Source organism: Sinocyclocheilus anshuiensis, unplaced genomic scaffold (assembly GCF_001515605.1).
Source record: "Sinocyclocheilus anshuiensis isolate Anshui unplaced genomic scaffold, SAMN03320099.WGS_v1.1 scaffold190, whole genome shotgun sequence".
NCBI classification, from domain to species: Eukaryota; Metazoa; Chordata; class Actinopteri; order Cypriniformes; family Cyprinidae; genus Sinocyclocheilus; species Sinocyclocheilus anshuiensis.
The window spans coordinates 1,128,190-1,137,311 of NW_015547663.1; the positions used below are offsets into that span (position 1 = coordinate 1,128,190).

The following is a 9,122-nucleotide window of genomic DNA, read 5'->3' on the forward strand; positions in this document are numbered from 1 at the left end:
CATTTTGATTTTAGGTTGACTTTTAAGCCAAATGGCTTGTCTGGCAAAAGTAATGGTAGTGAGTAGTGAAACAAACACATGGGCAGTTGAGTAAACATCCTGCTTGTTTGGTCGATGCAATAGGTGTTACATTTCCATCGGTGGTGCTATTGAGAATGGAGATAAATTCAGTAACAAAGCAACACCTGCCCTACTCACATGCAGGTTGTAGTGAGTGTGACTGACAGCAGCTCCTGGAGTTTATAGTAGAGGTGACTGGGGGAGAGGGCCTCAGGGGGCCAGTTCCACAACCCTCATTTGAAACCTTTGGTCCCCCATGGTCTGTTTTCCCAGAATGCCCTTTAGAAGCTCTAACCTCTCGGGCTCCGAGTGTGTTTACTTTGAGTTAATGAATGAGCTAGTGTTGGAGTGAAAGTGGGTGAATAAATGCTAATCACATCCCTTTCCCCCAAAATAAAGCCTCCATTTCGCCCCTTTCCTGTTTGCTTTTATTCCCCTTTAGTTAAATCACCAGTAATCATGCTTTTAAAAGCTAGTCAGAGACAAACCACAGGTCAGGAATGAAATGCTCAACTAGCACTGCCAGAAAAACACGAGAGGGGGAGGTTTAGTGTGTGAGGAGCGTGAAGCCAAAGTTGAGGTGTCATATGTAATGTCAAACTCTCAGTTCTCCAACAATGCCAATTGAGTAAACACACACAAATGGTACGTACAAGTGAGGGAATCGGGAGAGAGAGAGAGAGAGAAAGGAGGGGCCGTCCTTACTTGCTCTTCTAAGCGGGAGTGAGAGGAGGTCCAGAGGGAGGAGGCAAACGGGGAGAGCAGGATCGAGAAAGAGAGTGAGGGAAAAGAAGTGGCGCTCTGTTTGCGGAGCAGTCTGGGACCATGCTGTCAGGCAGCTCTCTGATCTGGATTGGGGCGCTGCTTCTGGGGCTCGAGGCTTCGCTGACCAGGGCGTCTGACTTCCAGCACCATGGTTATGAGGAGATGGTGAGGGCTCTTTTTGCCATCCAAAGCGAATGCCCCTACATCACTCGCATCTACAGCATCGGTCGCAGCGTAGAGGGACGGCACCTATATGTCCTGGAGTTCAGTGATAATCCTGGCATCCATGAAGCATGTGAGTCTTTTCTTTACTCTTGTACCAAGGCGTTAAATTCCTCACCCATATAGCTCAAGCAAACTCTAGCATGTTCCTATTGAAGCTGTAGGGCTGCCAGAACTGATTGGTGAAGTAATAATTTGGGTTTGATTGCATAATTTGGGCTGTTTTCTGAGAATAGCACTTAACAGAATTGTTGATATAAAGCTTTGGCCGGTTATTCACTGGGTTGTCTGGCCAGCCAATGTTGACCGTCAACTTGATTTATCTTGTTACTCCAAAAAACACTCACATACGGTAAACTGCATCCAGGAATGGACAGTAATGGGTTAAAGGGGGGAGTACGTGCCTGGAGATGTGGTGAGTGTTATATGTAACTGTTGCAGGCAGGAGCAAACATCAGTCTTATCATTGATCTAAAACAAGAACATTCCCACAGGATAGACCCTTTGACTCTTTAATAGCTCAATTGTTTCTTCTAGAAACAATTCTAGACACTTCTGCTTCTCAGATGATTCTATTGAGAACGAGACCTCATTAATCTTGCATGTGTCTCATCTAGAGTTCCAGAGGAGAACAATCTCTCAAACTGTTCTCAGATTGACCAAAGTTTGGAATCAAAAGTCTTTACATAAGCTTAAACATTTCTCATCAAACTCTCAAAGAAACCAAGTTATCTAGGCTATGTTATTCATATTCATTTTGTATGTCGACAGTTGTCTTTATTTTCACAAATTTTTAGAAGACTCGTCTGATACTTCAATAAAAGATATCTCATAACTCCAATATATCTTACGAGATATGAAAAAGCAACTGCTGCAGTAAAATTTTCCTTTTTGTTCTTGCCTGTAGACTTTGTTCCTTTGTTCACTCAAATTCAAAACACATTCCGTTCTCAGCTACTGGAAGTAGTTAAGATCCATCAACAAAAGGAGTTAATAAATCAGCTTACGAAAGCAAATGAATCTTTGCCATCAGATGTAAAGATCTGCCTCTCTTGGCAATATGAGTACAAAGGTAAAACCCTTGAGAGAATTGCAGGATGTATACATGTTCCTCACGGAGTACAAAAACAGGAACCGGTACAGCAGAGTGGACAAAGTCGTTGTGACCTGACCCTTTAGATCCCGAAAAATGTTTGCGCTTCATGCGTTAATGTCGAGGTCACTCGTTTACTGACTCTTTGAGCAGAGGCACAGCACTGTTAATTTAATTATTTGATGATTAATGGGAAGACCGTTATGAGTCTGCCTGCACACAGTGACTAATTAGTTTTGCGATCTCGCCGTCACTCACTTCCGCATCAAAAAAGAGCAAACGGAAATCTGCTGGTACTTGTTAGAAGAGATCATTGTGAATAATGAACTGACAACTGGCTGTGAGACAGGAATTTCGATGAAAGTGGCCTGCTGCGCTGTTAAACACTCAGAAAGCTTTTGTTGGAGGAAAATTATGAATTTGAATTCATTCATATTTGATACTAGCATTTATGGTGTCATCTTACTCAAACGCTTGCACATTGTAGAATGATTCTGTCAATATTCTGTCATAATTTACTCACTCTCATGTCGTTCCATAATTTTCTGTAAATAAATAAGGTCTGTTCCTCATATAAAAGTCATATATGTCTTAAAAAGGCAAAAGAATATAATGTTTAAGTTGTATGAACTATTTGTATGGTGCTCTCTGGAGACCATATCTCCATTTGCTTTCATTGTATTAAAAAAAGTACTTTTCTTGTTTTGCGTTCCACAAAAGGAAGTCATGCAGGTTTGGAACAAAACTGAAAAATTATGACATAATCTCTTTAAATTTTTAGTAGGCAACCCTTTAGAGCTTAATATGCATATTGGCTCTCAATTTATGCGGTTGTTGCTTCTGAACTGCTTCATATGCATGCATAGAACTTGTTTGCTTGCATGCTATTCACAGATGTGACCCTATGACCTCATGACTTCCTGACTGGTGGTCACCTGACCTGTGTTTTTCAGTGGAGCCCGAGTTCAAGTACATAGGGAACATGCATGGGAACGAGGTGCTTGGTAGGGAGCTGCTCATCTACTTAGCCCAGTTCCTGTGTGAGGAATACCAGGCAGGAAACGAGCGAATCACGCACCTCATCCATGACACACGGATCCACATCCTTCCTTCGATGAACCCGGATGGATATGAGGTTGCAGCCAGGCAGGTATACAGCCTTTAGTAGCTAATCTACATTGTAAAACAAGTGTACTAAAACGGCACATTTCTAAATGCATGACCAACAGCTCATGGTGTGAACGTGACCATGCATATGTATACACTTATTTATTCAGTATGGCAGCTGTGGCGTGGGAGTGTTGTAAGTCTCTGGTGGCACCCAGTTTGTTATGAAGGAATCAGCCATATCCCAGTGCATTGCTGACTTTCTTCTGAGACTAATTACACCAGAAGAACTCACAAAAATAACATCCAAATATAAAACAATGCACACAAAAATACACACAAAGCTTTTTTTCTTGAACAAAGCATCCATACACCTACTGTACAACGTTCACACATCTAGAATGCAAAATTACAGTAATACAGACTCCTTCTTGATCTTAGAGACTAATTATATGTCCAGCAGTAAATGGTGGTGAATGTTGAATGTAGCCACACACACCCAGTTATCAAGCGTCTCACTGGAGCAGACATGAACTAGCAGAGAAAAACCACCTCAGCATCAGACAGGATTTTTTTAACATCGTCTAGCTCGCTTACGCAATACACTCAAGCACAATAAACCACTTGAGGTATAAGTTTCACACCTGACATATTGAGAATGTTAAAAGGTGATATTTCTCCCCAAAGGTTACTTAAAGGATAGGAAATGATTTGCTCTTTTCTCTGATTTACAGGGTCCAGAGCTCAACGGCTACTTAGTGGGACGTGGAAACGCAAAGGAGGTGGACCTGAACCGCAACTTCCCAGACCTGAATGCTCTTATGTATTACTACGAGAAGCACAATGGCCAAAACCACCACCTGCCACTGCCTGACAACTGGGAACTACAGGTGGGCATCAATCAGTGTCACATACACTGCTACTGCTGTCTGCTCAGAATGAGATGAGTGGGAGAGACCAGTCAAGCAATTAGTCATGGAGCTTGTGTAGCGATTTGAATGTGCGGAAAGATGTTCAGACAATATAAGATACACTTTGCAAGAGTTACGATAACACAGAATGTTTGTATACATTAAAGGTCATATGCTAACCATTTATGTACACTACTGGCCAAAAGTTTGGGGTCAGTATGTTTTTTGTTTTTTAATTAAGTAGAAAATTAATATTTTTAAAAAATCTTTTAAAAAAGAAATTAATACTTTTATTCAGCAAGAATTGACAAAAAAATACAGATAATATCACTTATCAGATAAGGTTTCTATGTCAAATAAATGTTTTTTTTTTTAATGCTGTTCTATTAATAAAGCTTTTTTTCTTGAACAAAGCATCCATACACCTACTGTACAACGTTCACACATCTAGAATGCAAAATTACAGTAATACAGACTCCTTCTTGATCTTAGAGACTAATTATATGTCCAGCAGTAAATGGTGGTGAATGTTGAATGTAGCCACACACACCCAGTTATCAAGCGTCTCACTGGAGCAGACATGAACTAGCAGAGAAAAACCACCTCAGCATCAGACAGGATTTTTTTAACATCGTCTAGCTCGCTTACGCAATACACTCAAGCACAATAAACCACTTGAGGTATAAGTTTCACACCTGACATATTGAGAATGTTAAAAGGTGATATTTCTCCCCAAAGGTTACTTAAAGGATAGGAAATGATTTGCTCTTTTCTCTGATTTACAGGGTCCAGAGCTCAACGGCTACTTAGTGGGACGTGGAAACGCAAAGGAGGTGGACCTGAACCGCAACTTCCCAGACCTGAATGCTCTTATGTATTACTACGAGAAGCACAATGGCCAAAACCACCACCTGCCACTGCCTGACAACTGGGAACTACAGGTGGGCATCAATCAGTGTCACATACACTGCTACTGCTGTCTGCTCAGAATGAGATGAGTGGGAGAGACCAGTCAAGCAATTAGTCATGGAGCTTGTGTAGCGATTTGAATGTGCGGAAAGATGTTCAGACAATATAAGATACACTTTGCAAGAGTTACGATAACACAGAATGTTTGTATACATTAAAGGTCATATGCTAACGATTTAATGTACACTACTGGTCAAAAGTTTGGGGTCAGTGTGATTTTTTTTTTTTATTAAATAGATACTAAATAATACTTTTTAAAACTTTTTAAATATAGAAATTAATACTTTTATTCAGCAAGGATGTGTTAAATTGATGAAAAATGACAATGTTACAAAAGTTTTCTATTTCAAATAAATGCTGTTCTTTTGAATGCTGTTCTATTGATCAAATAATCCTGAAAAAAAGAGACAAAAATAGCAGCACAACTGTTTTCAACGTAATACTAAAACCAAATGCATTATTTTTAGTGAGTAAAGAAACCTTCAGCACAACCAGTGTAGTCTGATTCCTGAGTCGCATGACTTTTATAAGCCAGTTTTTTTTAGGGAATCAAAAACACAAAGCACGGCCAGTTTAGTCTGATTCCTGAGTCGCATGACTTCTATAAGCCAGTTTTTTTTAGGGAATCAAAAACACAAAGCACGGACAGTTTAGTCTGATTCCAAAAATGAATGAAAGGTTCTTTTGAAACAATTGCATTTTTAATAAATATGAATTCTGTCTATTTCTATACTGTTCATTCAAAATATAGGCAAAAAAGAATCATTATTGGAGCAAAAATCTTTAAGAGGAAGCGGAATTGGTATTGTTTAATTATTTCCTTGGGAAATCAAACATATTATCAGATTGATTTTGGAAAAAAATCTGTGGAATGACACTAAGAAAAAAGTACACAAATTTCAAATTGTCCAAAATATTTGCTAATTAAATAAACATGTAATGAGTAATGTGTAGAACTTTGTGAAAGACTGGGAATGAATCCCAGATTCAATTATCTGTGGGTCGTTCTGCCATGACATTGGTTTTGCTGCTTTCATAATAGCAACATTCTGTATATGTTTTCATGGGGTGACTTTTTTATTGCCCTAACAATGTACATACACACATAAAAATCACTGTTCCAATCTGAAGTAAAATACAGGATAAAGCCAGTATCCTGCATTGCAAAGAACAGCAAAATTAAGCTCTCCGTTAGTCTGTCAGTAACCCACCCAGCTCTCGTTCTGCTATCTATCAACCGCCAACAGGCCCACCTTTCACAAAATAGAGAGCCTTGGTCTGTCTAAAGGACTTTTTTAGCCTGTACTGCTGTTAGTCTTCATGAGCTCTGGATATTTTGGTTAGCCTTTCACAACTTGCTGAGTAATATAAAGTCAATCTCATCTGCGAGTATCCATGCTATCCATCATGACTTAAGAATGTTACAAAGAAAATCTTGTGGTTCAGTGTAAGCAGAAGCATTTGACCTTTAGCACAAATTAGTTCACAAATATGCCTATTTGAAATATAGTACAGAATTTGATTTTATGTAATAATTGCCAGACTTTTGGAGCCCATCAGAATAATACAAACCATTTATACAGCTCTTTCCAGGAACAACTCTTTATTTTCCTCAGTCTAGAATGAGAACTCCAGCTTTGGAGAAGTAAGTATGTTCACTGGCAGCCAGACATCCCTCAGGACAACAACAGAAGAACTGCAGTTGGAGGAGTATGACACATTCCAATCATTTCTCTGTGAGTCAAGAGCTGTCACTCTCACATCAAACCCCACTCGTGACCCTCTGACCCCAGCGTGGGCTTCGCACTACACAGAGCTAAGCAGGGAGAAAAACATCTGTGTGAGTTCACAGCACGAAACCCGACTCGTCAATGACAGCTGAGGCCAAAGGGACCCTTGGATGTTTATATATACAGATCCATGCATAATAAATACAACGTCTCCTCAAAACAGAGCAAGAACGGGATCAATACCCAGCAGCCATCTCTAAAGAGCTGGCCAGACTGATCTTAGTTAATACAACAGGTCCAGGTGGAGGTTTATTATCCCTTCAACTCTTGTGGGATACATTACCACATGTCAGATTTCTCAGATAACAGCTTTGAAGGAATATTCCAGAACGCTGTGTCATGGCAAAAAAAAATGTAAAACAAAGCCTGAAATAATGCACACAGCATGCATGTTTTATAATCGGTTTTTCTCTGTATTCTTGGTTCTTGCAGGTTGAGCCGGAGACTTTAGCAGTGATAAAATGGATGCAAAATTACAACTTTGTTCTGTCGGCTAACCTCCACGGTGGCGCTGTAGTCGCTAACTACCCCTTTGATAAGTCTCGCGAACCCCGGATAAGAGGCAAAACATCTAACTCGGCTACCCCCGATGATAAAATATTCAAAAAGGTATGTTGTTTTTTTATTTAAACATTAAGTGTATAATTTTCTACTTTCTAAAAAGTTTAATGTCCAGAAACAGTTGGCAAAAGTAGGGCATTTATACGTTTTTTTTCCTGAAAAAGTGTAATCACTGTGATTCTGTGGCCCTATCAAACCATTACAGAGGCAACACAGACTCAAGACAGACAGAATCAATGGTGTGTTTTGGGGGGCAGGGTTATCTGTTAGCTTGACCAATGGCAAATGGAGGGAGTGTTTGTGAAACCTGTTTGAAATCAGTCATTATTTTTGCAACTCCATTTCATGATGCTAGTTTAGGATGTCTTATCAGCTGAAAAGTGCCCAAAATCCCAGAAATACCAGCCAAATTAGATCAATTTAGACAAACAGCCCAGCTTAGACTGATTTAAGATGGGTTTTTTTCCCAGCAGAGTAATTGCACAGAAATCATACACTTTAACTAATAAAGAGTTGGCTGTTGTTTTTTTCCCCAATTTTCTGGTGAATATTTACAGATTTTTGTGTTTATGCACTATGTGTGTATAGTTGGCAAAGACGTACTCCTACGGCCACAGCTGGATGCATAAGGGCTGGAACTGCGGCGATTACTTTGATGAAGGAATCACAAATGGAGCCAGCTGGTACTCTCTGTCTAAGGGTGGGTTATATTTTACATACCACAGTTCTCGTTCAATTACTTCAACAAGGCTTGTGGTTTTGTCTCATCTAGAAGCCTTGTAATTTAGCTGAGATTTGGGAATTACAAGCACTTTTATTTTAAAAGAAACAAGATTGTTTTCTAGTTTAGAGCTATATGCCAGTCAAGAAATAATTTCTTCTTGGGCAAATATTCAAATTGATTTTAAAATTAATTTATAGGGGGTAGTTTTTTTTTTTTACATTCATTAGGTCATATTACAAAACTTAAATGAATATTAAAGGAAACAAAACTTTTGCATTAGAAAAAAATACAGCAGATAATGGTAAAGCATGAGCATGTGAACAGTATTCTTGTTCGTATTTTGTGTACACATGGATGTTTTTGTGTATGAGTGATCGTTTTTCTTGAAAATATTAATTTAGGAGCGCAATACAAATATTACGAAATATTTGATTTAAAAAACAGTGAATACTTAAGATATGTAGAGCATCTTTCTCATATTTTGTGGCATTTTTGACTCCAACACTGGTTAATTTCTGACCCTGGCCAACACTGAAGAATGTAATATATATTTAATGTGTGATTTAAAGGGTCAGTTCACCCAAAAATGAAAATTAGGCTGCGTTTTACTCACCCCCGAGGCATCCTAGGTGTATATGACTTTCTTCTTTCAGACGAATCCAGTCAGAGTTATATTAAAAATTGTCTTTGATCTTTCAAGCTCTATCATTGCAGTCAGCGGGTGTTGCATTGCTTCAGTCCAAAAGAAGTTAAATAAAAAGCGCCCATCCATAAAAAAAAGAGTCTCACACTAAGGTTGTGACGGTGAGGAAATTTTCCCACCGGTTAATCGACGCGTGACAACACTGGTAATACCGGTATCACCGTGGGGGCGGAGGCGTTCCCTCTTTTCCTCGCTTTCCTTCGCTTTTAAATAGCTT

At 39.2% G+C, this 9,122-nt stretch overlaps 1 protein-coding gene across 1 annotated transcript in view; it reads left to right on the forward strand.

Moving 5' to 3' along the window:
- Nucleotides 1–403: 403 nt before the first annotated feature.
- The window catches only part of cpn1 (carboxypeptidase N, polypeptide 1), an 11,681-nt gene continuing 2,962 nt past the window's right edge, over nt 404–9,122 (forward strand). The window contains exons 1-5 of the mRNA XM_016504796.1: nt 404–1,120; nt 3,094–3,290; nt 3,982–4,137; nt 7,350–7,526; nt 8,067–8,178. Coding sequence (XP_016360282.1) covers nt 886–1,120; nt 3,094–3,290; nt 3,982–4,137; nt 7,350–7,526; nt 8,067–8,178 — 877 coding nt within the window. The 5' untranslated portion in view covers nt 404–885. The remainder of the gene's footprint in view (nt 1,121–3,093; nt 3,291–3,981; nt 4,138–7,349; nt 7,527–8,066; nt 8,179–9,122) is intronic.